We start from the raw sequence: 17,762 nt of genomic DNA, 5'->3' as shown, positions 1-17,762 counted from the left end.
AGAGCTATTGCTGTATCTGTTGTCAATCTCGGTTTAGATTTAACTACCCCTAAATTATGTACCAAATAAAAAATTTTAGCCCTGGCTGGTATGGCTCAGTGGACTGAGCACTGGCCTGTGAACCAAAAAGTTACTGGTTTGAGTCCCAGTCAGAGCACATGCCTGGGTTGCTGGGCCAGGTCCCCAGTAGGGGGTGCGCGAGAGGCACCATACACTGATAGTTTCTTTCCTTCTCTTTCTCCCTGCCTTCCCTTCTAACAATAAATAAATAAAATCTAAAAAAAAAAAAAAAAAAAAAAAAAAAAAAAAAAAAAAAAAGACACACTGAAAAATTTTACTGATGTGACTTCTTTTGGGTCTCTGTTCTTTTATCATTCCAGTGGCTTAGATGTAAATACAAATTTTAAGATGTATGATCACATGTTATGGAACTGGTCTACACTCAAGTTTCTTAAACTTTAAAATTGGTATCAATACCTACCTTCATCAGGATGCTGTGAGGTTTAAATAATGTATGCAAAGTAGTGATCACATGTCTAGCACATGGCAAACACTTAATACAATTTTCCAATTTCAAAATAATACTCCATCAAGCCACACCACTGTTAATAGCTGGCTGTGTTTGGAACTGGTTCTGACCTTTTCTTCTAGGAATGGTGTATTAACAGGAAAGCAGGACCAGAAGTGCCGAAGTAGTTCTCCAACAGCCACATACAGGTGTTTCAATTCAGACTGAATATCATTTGGCACCATCTCTGCAAAAGAAAGATCCATAGGATAAAAGTTCTTTTCTAGTATGGACAGTTTCTGAAAGGACCACTCAGAGAAGAAATTTTCACATTAACTCTTTGCTGATGCCAAACCAGGATGTGCTCTTCTGAGGTAAGTTACTAATATAATTGCTGACAGATCACAGAATTTAAATTCCTTTGGGATTTTGGAAAAACTTTTAAGGTTGCTCTTCATTCTAAGAGCTGGGTGAGAAAAAAAGAAAGCTTTTAGGATACAGAGAGACCACTAACATGCCATGGTAATATTAAGATAATTCTGAAACCTAAGTTATTGTCCAGACATCAGGATCTAGATGCACGAAAACAAACAAAACCCCCAGAAATGTTCCAAAGCAAAGCCAACAAAACTTTAGCCTCCTCTCAACTTAAGAGCTTACTTAAGTAAAGGGATAGCGACAGAAGGTAGCCCAGCACATACGGTTTATGGCTTGCTGTGTCCCTCCCTGCATAAGTGCTCCTCCGGGTGACAGTGCTGTGATGGCACTACTGGCGGCACTACTTGAAAGAACCTGAAAGGAAACACAAAAAGTGGTTTTTCTCTTTTTTGGACATCTTTCTTAGATAACACGTCAGCTTTACAGCAAAATGTCCAGTAAGTCTTTATTACTGTATAAATACGCAGTTTATAGCAAGTTCACCAGAGTGAACTGCTTTCCATGAGGCTAGAAACACAGTCTGTGTAGAAAGAGAATAACTACCAATCTTCTAGGAATAGGACGCAAGTTTACAGGTACCTCAAAACTCATGTGATCTTTTGCCTAGTCAAGCCTTTTCTTGAGCATCAATTCAACTTAACTTGTGAACTCTTACCCTTGAAAGTAAAACCGAGTTTAAAGAAAGGAACTAAGTAAAACATGTTAATCATATACTTGCTGGCAGCTGGGAAAAAACAATACACCCAACAGAGTAGAAATACATCATTTGTCATTTTTAAAGAAGTAAATACACTGAGCTAAAAGAGGAAAGAACATATTCCTCACTGTGTCAGTATCCACATTTAGGGACATAACTCACCTATCCATTCAATGGGTGCCTATAAGTGCTAGGTGCTGTGGCTATAGCGAGGAACAAATCGTCTGTTGAATGGCCCAAGTGCAGGGTTAGTGCATCTCAAGTTTTTCAATGGAGTTGTAGTAAGTATGAATCCACATATAAATTGGCTTGATTAGAAACAAATTTTTAAGCTTGGTGTAGTGTACAGCACGTGACAACCACGAGTCAAAGGGACATGGGAGTGCACTTTACTCCTATTTCGTCAAAAACTTGTAACACATTGTAACCACAATCTTCTGTAATTGCTGACTGAGCTCGTTGACTAGCTCCTGGCTGTACTCAGGTACACACACATGAGGACAGATTTCTTGGGCCTTCAGACTCAATGCACATATTCAGATAACAGCACATCTTTGGGGTACAGGGGAGTGTGGAAAGGTTGATGTGAGGACAATCTTACTTACATACTTAATATGACTGATGAGAGTGTAAAGTTAGGTGGGTCTACTTGGGCCCAAGGGCCAGATTTGGGCAATTACAGTCTAGAAGGAATAGTAGTCAAATAAGCCCCAATCTACTGTGTGTACATGTATGTGAGTACTGGCATTTCCTAGCTCTAACACCACTATCAAATGACAACCCAACAGCACTGACACCCCACCCAACACTGGGATCTTGGTTTCTGAATCTACTTGGTAATACAAGGAAGATTTTGTGGCTGGGGCAGGGAAAGTGTAAGATGAATCTGGAACATGTATCTCATTGTGCCGGAAAGTAAGGAGGTGCTCAAAAACTGATAAGGACATTACCAGACCAATATAGAAGCCAGTCTGAAAGGCTTGGGAAGGGTCTGACTACAGGGGCCTGGGTACATTTTGGGGACAACAAAACTTTTTTATCTTGATTGTGCTGGTGGTTATACAACTGTGTATGTTTATTAAAATGCAGAACAAGAGACAACGAGAGCTGTAAAAAAGGTGAATTTTATTATATGTAAATTATACCTTAGTTAAAAAGAAAGGAACAATTTATAACCCACAGAGTAATGTAAGAATCCACGGATCTATGTTGATATAAGTAAATACAGAAGGGAAGGAAACTCTTCCTTTTAGCAGAATGCCAACTGATAAATGTAGAATGGATAATAGAATTAGAAAATCATCCTTTAGCCACCAGCATGGTAATACTTGTTTTCAGCAAGAATCATCAATGGATTCTAAAAAAACTAGTGGGCGGAAGTTTGAAAAGAAATAAAATATTTACATAGCCTTAAAGTATCTTCCCACAAGATACTAACTGCAAAGGGGAAAATTGTAACTTTTTGGTAGAGAAACTAGGCAGATATTAACCTAACGAAGTGATCCAAGTTAATATAACAAGTTAGGACAAATAAGTATGTGCCTCCTGATGTGAGGATAACATATCACTTATACATCACTTCTGTGGTATTCCTGCCAAGAATACATAACATGAATCCAATTTTAAGGCAACATTAGGGAAACTCAATTTGAGGGCATTCTACAATAAACTAGTTTGTACTCTCCAAATATCAAGGTCATGAAGGGAAAGAAAGACTGAAAAACTATTCCATTTTATTTTTTTTTTAATTTTCAGAGAGTGGGGAAGGGAGGGAGACAGAAGTGTGAGAGAAACATCAATGCAAAAGAAAAACATTTATTGCTTGCCTCTCACACATGCCCTGACCCAACTGAGGACCAACCCTGCAACCCAGGATTTGTCCTGACTGGGAATTGAACCAGTGACCTTGGGCTTTGCAGGATGATGCCCAATCAACTGAGACATGATTCCATTTTGTCTCTTCCATGAAGAAGACTAAAGAGACATGAGAACTAAATGCAACTCATGAACCTGACTTAGATGCTGGACCAAGGAGTTTTCTTTTGCTGTAAGGGACTTTAGTGGTACAACTGGCAAATTTCTGTAAGTTCTTAGGTTAGATATACTTTATTAATTGTTAACTTACTGTTCTATAACTTCATTGTATTATTTGTACGAATGTCCTGTTTTAGGAAATACACACAAATATTTAGGAGTAAAGGGATCTACTCTCAAAATTGGTCAGAAAACATTTTCATCTTTCTGTAAATCTGAGATTACTTCAAAATAAAGAGTAAATGTAAGTGCCAATATGTGATAAGCACTATAATACAGGTATGAAGTCAGTGCCTCCATATTTATAAAAACAGAAATGGAAAAAACTCATTACTGGGCATGTTCAGGATTGCTTTATAGAGGCAATGAAATCCGAGCTGAGTCTTGAATAATTATTATTAATTCACCATGGACAGAACAGGCTAAGGGCATTCTAAGAAGAGAGAAAAGCAAGAGCAAAAAAAGCATAGGAAGCATGATGACAATATGATTAAACAACTCTGGGTAGTTTAGTGTGTTTGGCTGGAGTACAGGACTCTTCGTTATGTGTGGAAGGGGATGGTGGAGATATGGCTGGAGCTGGGACTGAAGATGTGGGTGTGGGTTAGGCCAGACTGAAAAGGGTCTGACATGCCAGACAGGGGCATTCAGATAATTACTGTGGCAACAAAGTGGGGGCAGTGAAGGTTTTCAGGCTGCAGAGTGGTAAGTTCATATTTATGTTTTTAGAAAGATAACTTGCAGTGGCAGTGTAAAAAACTGATCAGGTTTCGCTTAAACCAACGTGATTAAGAAATACTGAAAAACTGACAGAAATTGAAGATCAACTAAAGGATAAATAAGGACAGGGAAAAATGAAGAATAGTGGGCTGTGAGGCCATGCAGATTATCTAGAGAGTGACAGCCAGAAGAATTTGGAAAGATTTTAACAATAAAACTGTGTACATGTATGGAGGGAAATTCTAGCAACCATAAAACTCATTATTTTTCATTATCATCTTATCTTCAGATAATTCTTGAATATGCCAAATGCCTTCCCTCCCTACCTCTCGATTTTAAAAATTTAGCAAAATTATGTTTTTAAATGCAATGAAATATTAGTTATATAGTTCAATTTGGCTGTGTGCATAAAATGAGGAAGTAATTGTGTGTGGGAATTCTGGTTTTCAAACACTACAAGTTACCCACCTGAGTTAATTTGGGTGTATAAGCTTCCATTTCTTGTCTAATACTTTGAAAAGAATTAATAATGTCCTGACTTGTCGCATACTGTAGTGACTGGATGGGGGTCGGACCATGATAATACCTGAAAGTTAGCAAAGAAAGAAATTACACAGAATAAAGTTGCTCAGTATTTGTTTTCCATATATTTTAGCAGTCTCAATACATTTTCTACAAAGCAAAAAAGATAGAGAGATTTCAATAAAATGATTTACTTCACATAAGGGCAATAAGATGCAAAAAGCAGAGAGAGACAGTATTTATTTTCTTGGCTTTGATCATTTAGGATCTTTTCCCGAGGTGCACAAAGTACCTTTCTAAGGAATAAAAATACTGTACTGTTATGGTAACAAACTGACTAAACTTGAATGCTATTCTAGCAGAATATATTCTGCAATAACTTGTGCTGTATCAACCAAACTTACCTATCTGATTTCTTGAGGTTTAGTGCAATCGTTTTTATGGAATTATTTTTTCCCAAGTCTTCATATTCAATGGACTCTTGTAACTTCGCCTATAATTATTAATACAACACCTTTTAATATAACTGTCCCTTATAAAAGTAATGAATATGACTAAAAGTAATACATATGACTAAAAAGGAAAACTGCACAGAGGGTAAATTATGAAGTCTTCCCCCCATGAGCTGCATTTCCTAGAGATGACTGCTCTACAGATGTTAAGCCCATTTTCTCGGCAATCAATTACAGAGAATACCTGTTTTCCTACACTGTAATTACTATTAAACTTTTAATTTTTGACAATCTGATAGGTAAAAATGTATATTTTTCTACTCCCCCCCACCAAATAAATAAAAAACTAATTTTATTGTATGTGTTATAAATACTTTTCTATGGTTTAAAAAAAATTATTCCCTTTTTGCTTCATCTGTGGATTAATTTTCGCTTAAATCTTTGATCCACTTGGAATTTATTTTAGAATAATGAGTAAAGTAGGGAATCTGAGCTTTTTTACTGAATTATTTATCAGGCATCTTAACACCATTTGTAGAATAATCTGTCTTTTCACACTGACTCTGAAATGCCATGTTTATCATACTCTTAATCCTCCATGTACCTGGGTTACTTTGAACTCTTTATGTCTTTCTTTCTTTATTTTATTTTTTTTTAAGAGAAAAGAGAAGGGAGGGAGGGGGAGGAAAGGGGAGAGAGAAACACTGATTTGTTGTTCCGCTCACTTACACACTCACTGGTTGATTCTTGTATGTGCCCTGACTGCAACCTTGGTATACTGGGATGATGCTTTAACCAAAAGAGATAACCAACCAGGTACTTCTGAAATTTTTATTTTGGTCTTCTTGATCTCTTTTCTCCAATCAACTGCACTACACCAGTCAGTGCAATTTCTTCAATTTTAAAAAAATTGATTTGAGAAAGAGAAACAGATTTGTTGTCCTATTTATTTATGTACTCATTGATTTTTTTAAAAAAGATTTTTATTTATTTATTTTTAGGGAGAGGGGAGGGGTGGGAGAAAGAGGGAAACATCAATGTGTGGTTCCCTCTCATGTACCTCCCCACTAGGGACCTGGCCCACAACCCAGGCATGTGCCCTGACTAGGAATTGAAAAAATGACCCCTCTGTTCACAGGCTAGCACTCAATTCATTGAGCCACATCAGCCAGGGCTGCTGGTTGATTCTTGCATGTGCCCTGACCAGGGATCAAATCCACAACCTTGACCTACTGGGACAACACTCTAACCAAATGAGCTACCTGGCCAAGGCAATTTCTTCAATATTTAATGAAAAGACCTGTGTAGCTGTGAAATGCTAGGTTTAGCCCTGGCTGGTGTGGCTCAGTGGACTGAGTGCCGGCCTGTGAACCAAAGAGTCAACGGTTCGATTCCCAGGCAGGGCACATACCTGGGTTGCTGGTCAGGTCCCCAACTGGGGGTGTGTAAGAGGCAACCACACATCTATGTTTCTGTCCTTTTTCTTTCTTCCTCCCTTCCACTCTAAAAATAAATAAGTAAAATCTTTAAAAAAAAAAAAAAAAGAAAGAAAAGAAATGCTAGGTTTAATATGAGGGCCAAATCCTATCTTTTAAAATCATTATACACAAACCTTCAGTTTTTCTTTCTTTCACTGTTGAATACTTTCCCCTGGAAAACAGGACTATACATCAATATGTGCATATGTGTGCATGTGAAGGCGGAGAAAAACCATAATAAAAATAGTTAAAAGACTTGAGTCCATGGAAGGTTGACTGGCAAGACAAAACTGAGGAAGTACTTTTTAAAATGTTCTAGAATTTAAGCCAAATGTTTAATGTGGTCAGAAGTACCGAGTCATTTGAAATAATCAAGAATCAACATAAAATACTAACAATTACATAAGGTATCTGGAGAAATCTGAGCCTTAAATATTCCCAACTTTTTACCCATACCCTTTTGACTGCTGGCTGAAAGCAGTCTGCATCTCTGGAATTTCCATCAACGCTGCTGGGCTCACCATTTTGTTCATTTTGTGCTTCTCTAAAAACAAGGAAAAGAAATGCATGTTAAGGATCATGGGCAGAACACCACCGCAGCTCATCCTGGCTGTCCTGGAAAGCCCAGGCACTGCACCTTGTGTGTGTACTTAACTGTTTCCTGAGACCTGCTGCCAGGACCATGGCACTGTGGTGGTTAAATCTCTTGATGATGGCAGCATTACTGTTCTCCTTGACGGATTTAGAATTAGAAGTGGATGGCACAGAGGAAATGCCATAACCCTATAAGAAACAATTTAGTAGATTAAAAATCAAAATAAAGTTCTGATTTTATCTGTTAAGATACATGTTTAACTGAAAAAATTTTCTGGATGATGGGATTTTACTAAGTCTGAGCACTACTGTATCTTTATAGTGAAACATTAAAAGTGAAATTATACACATAAAAAAATTAAGAAATGCCACTAACTCTTTTTACCATCATCAAAAAATTTTAACTTTAGTCCTGGCCAGTGTAGCTCAGTGGATTAAGTGCGGGCTGCAAACCAAGGGGTCGCCAGTTTGATTCCCAGTCAGGGCACGTGCCTGGGTTGCAGGCCAGGTCCCCAGTGGGGGCACAGGAGAGGCAACCACACACTGATGTTTCTCTCCCTCTCTTTCGAATTCCCTTCCCCTCTTTCTAAAAATAAATAAATAAAACCTTTAAAAAATATTAACATGAGCTCTGCATTTCTTGAAGAGTAATTTTGGACCTAGTTAGCAAAATATTAAAGAACAGAATACAGTGGGAAAAAAAGCATTAACTTTTGAAGTCAGATAGATATGAATTCAATTTCTGGCTTTATCAGTTTTATGATGTTAGTCTAGGCAACCTCTATAAAATGGGTTATTTGGAGAATTAAATGGGATATTTTCAAATGTATACTGAGTGCATGCTATGGTTTGGCCCTGTAGTTACAAAGTTGACAAGACCTTGTGCCAAAGGAGCCAAAATACTAGTTAGTGGGATGCTAGGCTGTAACAAGCCAATACACACAGTTAAGACTGACAGGTGCTATGAGCAAGTGGTCAAGCCCACTGGAGGAGAGGAGGGGTAGTTTGAAAAGTTTTGTGGAGTACCATATTGCAAGGCAGACATGGAGACAACATTCCATGATGGGCAAACTACTTAAAGATATAATGAAATACACAATGTGTCATGAGTTATATGTAGCTAAGTATAACTGCAATGAAAAGTGGGCCAGACATTGGTGAAATATAAGGCTGACAATTGACAAGTAAAACAAGATCACTTTTGTAAATGACAAATGTCATAGAGAAAATAAAGAGAAAGAGATGAGGTAGTAACTGGATTGGGAGGGGGAGCTACTTTAGATTGGGAGGTTAGAAAAAGTCTCTCTGCAAAAGTGACATTAGAACAGGTATCTAAAAGATGGGTAGAAGCTAGTTGGAAAAACTAGAAGAAGAAGTAAAGACCCTGAGGTAGAAAAAGCTTGGGATAGTTTTGAAGGCCATTGTGTCTGGAGCATTGATGAGTGGAAGTAGCCCAGACTGAGGCAGAAGTAGGCAGAGGCCAAATCAAGAAAGGCCTTGCAAGAGTTTTGATTTTATTCTCAGTTCAATAAGAAGCCATTTAAGAATTTTATGTAGAGGAATGTTATGATCTGATTTTTAACTCTTACTGACAAGAGAGAAATGACCTGTAGGGAACAAAGCAGAAATTGGAACAATTGGGAGGCTAAAGCAAACAATCAAGCCACAGATGGCGGCAGCCTAAAAGCAAGAGGGTGTAAGTATCTGTGGAGATAAAGAGATGAAGACAGATCTGCTGGAGGTGAAGGGCAGGGAGGAATCAAGGAAACTCCTAGGTTTTGGCTTGAGCAAATGAATTCATGGTAATGTTCTTTTATTGAGATAAGGAAGACCCAGGAAGAAACAGGTTTGTGATGATGGAAATCAAAGGTTCCATCTTGGACATGTTATGTTTAGGTGTCTGTGAAGTATCTAGGTGAAGATATCAAGTAGGCAATTGAATGATTTTGGAGTTCTGGGATTAGACAGACCAGCACTATTTGGTATTAGTTATTGTATATTTAGTATTTAAGGCAATGGAATACAGAGAATGCATTTAGAAGGAGGCCCAAGACAGTATCCTGGGACAGTTACAACGACTAGAGGATGATAAGGGAAGACACACAACCAAAGGAAAAAATGAAATGAATCAACCAACATTTCTTTTAAGGGGATGGATCACTTATACATCCATACAATTGAATAAGATGCAGGCACTAAAAAAATGAAAATAATAGTTAACAGATACAGTGAGAGAGACAGAGACAGGCAGGCAGACACTAAGATTTGTCGTTCCACTTAGTTATGCATTCACAGACTGAGTCTTGTACGTGCCCTGACTAGGGATCTAACCGCAAACTTGATGTCTCGGGATGACACTCTAACCAACTGAGCTACCTGGCCAGGGCCTGATTAGATACATTTAAATACTGCAATATGATTTTCACTGAGGCTAACACCTCTATCACTGTCACATAATTATCATTTCTTTGCTTGTGGTGAGAACAATTACAATCTAGTTTCTTAGCAACTTTGAAATATGTAACACAGTACTGCTGATCGTGTTGTGCATTAGTACTACAAAACCTTTTGTTCCCTTAAACATCTTCCTAATTCTCCTACACCTTTCCATGGTCAGTGCTATTAACCTCATTTTATAGGAAAACTGGATTTAGCAGTGTTAAAAAAAGAATGATTAAGGAGTCTAAGCCAAGTAATTTGTTTTAAAGTCTATGAACTTGACAATTATGGCATATTTAGCATGGACTGATACTGGAAATCGGCAAAGTGAAGAAGAAAGTTACACATATACATGTAACAATATACCATACTTTTATTTTTTAAAAAAGCACAAAATCTTTTTTCTCATCACATTAAGTAAGCTACAATCTCTAAGCTTCTCTAAATTTTATTCTCTCAGGATGATTAAGAGGGTTCTATCTGTAATATGTTGAAATTCATCAAGGAAGTCACTGAGTGCTGAGAATCACCAAGAAAAACCTGAATTTCATCATGGAAATGACTTACCTGGGACCAAAAGTAATTTTTAAAAATATATAATCTAGACTGTGCGACACAATTTTAACACTGGTTTTCTCACCTGGAGAGTAAATATACTAAAATTAGAGGAAAGTTGAGGGGGGCAGGGGGAAGAGGGACTTCCAGTCAAGATGGTGGCATAGGCAGACATGGTACAACCTCTTTGCACAACCACATCAAAATTACAACTAAAATATAGAGCAATCATTCACAACCATCAGAAATTGAGTTCAATGAAGTCTGACAACTAAGGAATTAAAGAAACCACATCCATCCAGACTGGCAGGACTGCAGCAGACACGGAATAGACTGGTCCCTTACCCATGTGTGATGAATAGAAGTTTGGGAGGGATAACTTGGGACTGAGGAGTCCCAGGCCCCATGGCTCAGGTTTCCAGTGTCAGGAACATAAGTCCCCACAACTTCTGGCTGCAAAAACCAGTGGGGATTGAGAGGGTGGAAGAAACTGCTGGAGCCCCAAGCAGTTTCTCTTAAAGAACTCACACATGCACTTAGACCGATTCACTCCCTCTGAGGGGTATCCCAGCACTGGGATAGCAGCTTGAAAGGCATGGGTGGTGTACAGGGAGAAAGTGAAGTGTCTGGCATCAAGGCAAGCAGAAGCTATTGTCCCTTTTCTAAACCCTCCCACTACAGAGCTTACAAGCTGGTGCCATATCTGAGACTCCATCAACCTGGCTAACACTGTTGTGACCCACCTTGGAGATCCCCAGAGACTATGCCCCACCCAACTTATGGGCCCTCCGAAGCTGCCTTTCCATATGAATGGCTGGTCTTAGCTCACCCCTCACAACTTCCTAAATCCTCTCAAACAGGCAACAGCTGGCCTCAAGTGAGCAGCAGGCCTGGCATCAGCCCTGGCATCAGCCCTGGCATCAGCAGTAGCCAGCCTGGATTCATAGCTTGGCCTCATCTGGGAATCTCCAAGCCCAGCACAAGTAGCAGCCATCTCAGATTGTTTTACAGCTCAGGCATGGTTGCCCCCAGCAAGGAACAGGTGGGGGCTGACCTTGGCTTGTACCACCCGAGAAACCCCAGGGCCAGCACACCCAGTGGACAACTACAGACCATGGTTGAAGCACCACCATCCTGACCCAGCTCAGCTGAATCCTACACAGAGTTGGAGGTTGGTGGTAAGTGGTCACAGCCAGTCCTTGCAACTGACTGGCCTGGGTAAATCTCTATTGATCTGCCAATAGCAACCAAGGCTCAACTACAACAGGAGGTTATACTGAGCCCACACAGAGGGCACATGTCAAGTACCCAGCTTTGGAGACAGAGGAGGCTGTGCAACTGTACCCTATGTGACACCTACTACATTAGGCAACACTACCAAGGCACAGAGGCCAAGCAGCTCTACCTAATACATAGAAACAAAAACAGGAAAGCTGCCAAAATGAGGAGATAAAACGCATGGCCCAAATGGAAGAACAGATCAAAACTCCAGAAAAAGAGCTAAATGAAAGGGAGATAAACGATCTATCAGATGCCAGTCAAAACACTGGTTATAAGGATGCTCAAAGAACTATGTGAGGACCTCGATAGCATAAAGAAGATCCAGTCAGAAACAAAGTATACACTAACAGCAGTAAACAATTTATAGAAAATCAACGGTAGAGTGGATGAAGCCGAGAATCAAAACAATCATTCGGAACAAGAAGGATAGTGTAAGCAGCCTCTGGGACAACTTCAAGAGGTCCACATTCATATCACAGGCGTGCCAGAAGAAGAGAAAGAGACTGGAAATCTATCTGAAAGAAAACTTCCCTAATTTGGTGAAGGGAATAGAAATGCAAGTCCAGGAAGCAGAGTCCCAAACAAGATGGATGCAAAAGGCCCACTCCAAGACACATTATAATTAAAATGCCAAAGGCTAAAGATAAAGAAAGAATCTTAAAAGCAGTAAGACAAAGGAAGTTAGTTATCTGCAGGGGAGTTCCCATAAGACCATCAGCTGATTTATCAAAAGAAACTTTGCAGGCTAGAAAGGATTGGCAAGAAATATTCAAAGTTATCAAAAGCAGGGACCTACAGCCAAGATCACTCTACTCAGCAAAGACATACGTCATTTAGGAGTGAAGGGCAAATAAAGAGCTTCCCAGACAAGGAAAAACCAAAGGAGTTCATCATCACCAAACCATGTTAAAGGGACTTATTTAAGAAAAACATCAAAACTATGAACAATAAATGGCAAAAAGTACCTATCTATCAACAACTGAATCCTAAAAACAAACTAAGGAAACAAGAAGAATAGAGACAGAATCATAGATAGAGAGCGTTTTGATGGTTTCCAGATGGGAATGGGGTATGGAGGAGTGGGTGTAGAGGTGAGGGGTTTAAGAAGTACAAATAGGTAGTTATAGAATAGCTATGTGGATGTAAAGTGGTGCAGTATAGGAAGTGAAGTAGCCAAAGAACTTATACACATGACCCATGCACATGAACAATGGTGGGGGATTGCCTGAGGGAGTGGCAGGTGCTGGGTGGAGAGGGGCAAAGGGGAAAAATCAGGACAACTATAATAGCATAATCAATAAGATATAATTAGAAAAATAAAAATCATAAAGCCTCAGAAAAGGGGAAAAAACAAAACAGAATAATAAAGAAGGTATGAGCATCTGTACACAACCAGCAGAAAAGGAGCCAGAAAAGGGGAAGAAAACCAAAATGTAAGAGTGTAAAAATAACCAAGGAAGGTAGGTTTCTTTTATGAGAGAGAGAGAGAGAGAGAGGGAGAGGGAGGGAGGGAGGGAGGGAAGGGCAGGCAGGGATGGAATTCCCCTTCATTATCAGAAGGTGTCACCTCTTTCTCCATGACTGATAAACATTTAAGTCTAGAGCCATAATGTTAAGGTAGGTAGCTCATACTTGATGGTCTGGCTGTTGAAACAGATTAGAGGTAGCGTGGAGTATAGGGCTCACTCACGGTAGGTAAATAATAGCAGTCAACAAATGTTTATGTTTTCCTTGTCTACTAATATTTATCCACATTTGTAGAGATTAACATTAGCTAGAGCATTAAGCCAGACTCATCAACATGTTAAGCCTTCATTATTACCTGGAGAACTATTGATGGGAGAGCTAGGAAATTCTTTTTAAAAAGCTTTAGCAACTCATATAGGAATTTGTTTTCCAAGGCAATTTTAATTGTGAACAGTACTACTGAAAAGCGCTTGTGATAAGTAACTCCACACAACATTATTTTGTTTGATTTATATTCTCACAATTAGAACTTCCTCACTAAAGGCAAATTAGAACTATAAAAATGTTGAAGACTAGGAAAAGACTGTTTTCTCTTGTAAATCCTTTACTATTACTTACCTCATCTAATGGTTTATCTTCCAAAGCTGTCAAATCAAGTAATGGGTTTTTCACTCCTAATGAAACCATTGTTTTTAACCCTAGAAAATAAATGAAATAAAACTCGATCAACTTTTAGTTTTCTTGGCACGCTCCCCTTCCCAGGAGCACCCTGAGCCTTCCCCTCTCAGGCGTGCATCTCCAAACTCTCAGGGACCCCATGAGACTTGCAACCAGGGGACCAATGGGCAGCTGGAGCTTGTCCAGTACTAACCCTCTGAACATGTCTCCAAAGGCCCCCTTTTCTCTGACTTCCCAGTTGGCCAAAACAACCCCATCTCAGCGCATTTCTGTACTAAACATTTCTAGAGAGCCAAAGCAGCCTTGCCTGGGCTCTCTCCTGTGGCTTTTTCTAACCTAAGCCCTTGTTTCCACTACCCCCAGCTTTAATAAATGTACCCCTCCCCTCCAAAAGGTCTTACCTTTCCAGAAATTAAAACACATTAACAGAACTAATGAGAAGAGCAAATTAAATGGTAGAATGTATCAGATATAAAGTTACCTTTTTCATCTATTTTGGCACATTCTGCAAAGAGGTCCTTTGACCCTGTATTCAGCCGGTCCCTGTGAAAATAATGGGACTGAAAAAAACGTGTCCAGAATTCCTTTTCTGTCATGCTGTGTGGAACATTTTCTGCATATTTCATTTTTACTGTGGAATGGAAGAAAAACCATAATAGTTACACACCACATTTCCACTTCTTAAAACCTCAAATTATTTGAAATATAGACTAGTAGCAAAAACTAGATTGTAAATAAACTTCATATTCTCAACTTTATATTCTGTATACAATAATCTAATTATAAATATGAAATATAACTTGAGAGGTTAGGTGAGGCGCTAGCTTTTTAAGAATCTTAACACATTTTTTAAAAAAATATTGATTTCAGAGAGAAAGAGGGGACACATTGATTTATTGTTCCACTTATTTATGCATTCACTGGTTGATTCTTTTTCTTTTTAGACTATATTCATTTTTATTTTTAGAGGGAGGGGAAAAGAGGGAGAAAGAGAGGGAGAGAAACATCAACATGTGGTTCCCTCACGTGTGCCCTCCCCACTGGGGACCCAGCCTGCTACCTAGGCATGTGCCCTGACTGGGAATTGAACCAGAAACCCTTTGGTTCTGAGGCACTCAATCCACTGAGTTATACCAACCAGGGCTCACTGGTTGATTCTTACATGTGCCGTGATTGGGGATCAAACCTACAACCTTGGTGTATCAGGACAATACTCTAACCAACTGAGCTACCTGTCCAGGGATTTTCTTTGATTATCTATATATAGCATGTGCGTTTCCAATCTAAGGCACTGTGTTAGGTGCTAGGGAAATAAAGACCTCAACACCCACTGTACTATCAGTTTAGCACTCTAGAAGCTCATAGTTCAGTGAGAAAAGAGGTTATTATGAGCATGGCCTCTTGAGTCAGAGAGCTTGGGTTTAAAATTCTAGGTATGACACTTACTCTAATATGGGGTAACAATAGTATTTACTTCATGGGGTATTTTTTGATGACTAAATGAGTTTATATATCTAAAGGCTTTAGAATGGTGTCTGGCACACCTAAACACTATACAATTACATTATTATCAGAAAGGTATGTAAATAATTACATTACAATGTGGTAACTCTTTGAGGCAGACACAAGGCCCCACAGAAAGAAACGGGAAGAAGCTCATATCTGTCCAAAGAAGTCAGGATTTTACAGAGGCGGCAATGAGGTGATGCTTGAACGAAGTCCTGTGGTAGAGGCAGGGGCAGGAATGAGGAAGTGGGGAGAAAGAACTGGTTTAAAAGAGCACTGGTTGGTCAGAAAAATGACTAAAGCAGTAGCTCTCAACCTTGGCTGTACATCATAAACCATTAAGGCTGAGATCAAAACATTTATACTTTTAGAATGGCAAGGGGAACTTTGTGAGGAAGGTTACTGTTAGAGGGAACATGAAGGACGATTTGAGTTAGTGCTCTGGAGAACTCATCTATTGATGCCTATAGATGATGAGATCTTTTTCAGGTACAGCTAAGGATACATAAAGTTTAAGAATCACTGATGAGAAGAATGGGAAAGTCATTATATCAATGAATTGATGACAGCACAATTTATACTAAAACCTAATGTCTACCACATGTCAGAGGCTAGAAAATGTACTTCACGTATTTTGTTGCACTTGATAAGGAATAAAACTTAAACCTTTTGTTTTTCATTGATATAACACTGAATTTATCCGAACAAATATTTTGATTATCTGAAAGAACTGATTCTTCTTACCTGCTGGATAGGTTCTAAATATGGACTCAATGATATCAGAGGTTAAATTGTATCTCAAACCATTACATCCATCTGTTTGGGGCCGGACATCAGCCTAAAATAAAAACCATATATACATATACATGTATACATATACATATGTACACGTACATATACATGTATATATACAGGAGTGAAAAAAAGTAGGTTTACAGTTGTGAGTATGTGAAACAGAGTTTACTCTTGTACTATTATTTGTTTGTACTACTACCACAGTAATCCTACTTTTTGCCAACCCTGTATTTGTTAAAATATGGGAGGAAGATGTTTAAGCATGCAACAGACACTGGACAAGGTAGGAAAAAAGATTTTCTGAATGAATTAGGGACAGAGGTAAGTCCCTCACCTACTTTGCAGAGACAAAGAAGCCTGGCCTGGTTTCATGTAATCAGAGTGACCTATAAAATCTGCTTCCTTGAAAATCCTACCTGGTCAAACAGACCTGTTCATGTGTGGCCAACAACAGAGAGCTATGGGAGCTTTAACATAAACTTGTACAGTCATAAAACTAAAACACACCTTTCTCACTAAATATGGAAGTATCATCTGACTGGTTTCTTTAAGAATGATATCATTAATTCATTACCAAGCACACAGAAAGATGACAGACACATAATCAGTACTCAAATTTTTGTAAAATCTATAACTATTGCTTTGGTTCCACCATCCCATTCTCTGATACCACGGGTAAGGTACTCCAACTTTTTCTCTAAGACACATATTACAAATCTTATTTTTTCTATAATATGACAGTCATTATACATTTACCTTTGTATTGTATAGCAACCAAAAAGAAAGGTAGCAGAAAGCCCTAAATTTAAAAGAACTAGGGGAAATAAGTATTAGTCCAATTGCTAGAAGATTCTCTTTCAAAAGACCATTTGGTGTCCAGCATGCTAGGCTCTAGTCCAGAAACCAAGAAAAATAACTAGAGAAAATATAAATTAAAAAAAAATACTGCATGTACTTAAAAATACTTTAGAAGAATACCATGAATACCGAAGTGTCTATTAATTTACTTTAAGGAAATACTAAACTTTAAAAGAAATGGCATTGTTATATACACAATCAGGGTTTTCTTTAACCCCCACCCCCTTCAGGAATCTAAAGGGTCACATACCAGAAAAGCTGCAGAAATGCCAACATCCTGCTTATGATTGGATGTGGAAGAACTCTCTGTTGAGTTTACATTTTAAACGATTGGCCCAGAATTCCTCAGCACTTATCACTTGACTCACAACAAGGTCTTTATAAAGCTGAAACAAAACAGGATCTTCTTGCAGCATTCTGGGGATAGAACATATTGAATACATTGAACTTCCTAGAACAAAACACCATTTAGGTAACATTTTAAAGATTTTAACAACATGAAATACCAAAACACACAACTTTCATTTTTTGATGATTGAGCAACAGACATCATTTGTTAGTAACTGAAAGTACAAACAATAAAACCAAAATAACCCCACATTTTCGGAGGAACAAATAAACTGGAGATAAATGCAAGTCTGAAGAAGCAAGACTAAATTCTTTGAGGGTATGAATTTGGTCCCACTCATCTATCTCTGTATCCCAGTAATAAAAAGGTCACTGTATCTGTACTTGTATTG

At 38.5% G+C, this 17,762-nt stretch overlaps 1 protein-coding gene across 1 annotated transcript in view; it reads right to left on the bottom strand.

The window, feature by feature from the left end:
• GTF2H1 (general transcription factor IIH subunit 1) overlaps window positions 1-17,762 on the bottom strand; it is a 36,033-nt gene that overhangs the window by 5,468 nt on the left and 12,803 nt on the right. Inside the window, 11 exon segments of the mRNA XM_036029119.1 lie at window positions 640-755; window positions 1,210-1,300; window positions 4,866-4,983; window positions 5,324-5,412; window positions 7,306-7,393; window positions 7,505-7,632; window positions 13,804-13,883; window positions 14,345-14,494; window positions 16,114-16,207; window positions 17,273-17,344; window positions 17,346-17,443. Coding sequence (XP_035885012.1) covers window positions 640-755; window positions 1,210-1,300; window positions 4,866-4,983; window positions 5,324-5,412; window positions 7,306-7,393; window positions 7,505-7,632; window positions 13,804-13,883; window positions 14,345-14,494; window positions 16,114-16,207; window positions 17,273-17,344; window positions 17,346-17,443 — 1,124 coding nt within the window.

The sequence above is a fragment of the Phyllostomus discolor genome, chromosome 6, assembly GCF_004126475.2.
Source record: "Phyllostomus discolor isolate MPI-MPIP mPhyDis1 chromosome 6, mPhyDis1.pri.v3, whole genome shotgun sequence".
In the NCBI taxonomy this organism is placed as follows: domain Eukaryota; kingdom Metazoa; phylum Chordata; class Mammalia; order Chiroptera; family Phyllostomidae; genus Phyllostomus; species Phyllostomus discolor.
This window is presented reverse-complemented; position numbering and strand designations above follow the sequence as displayed.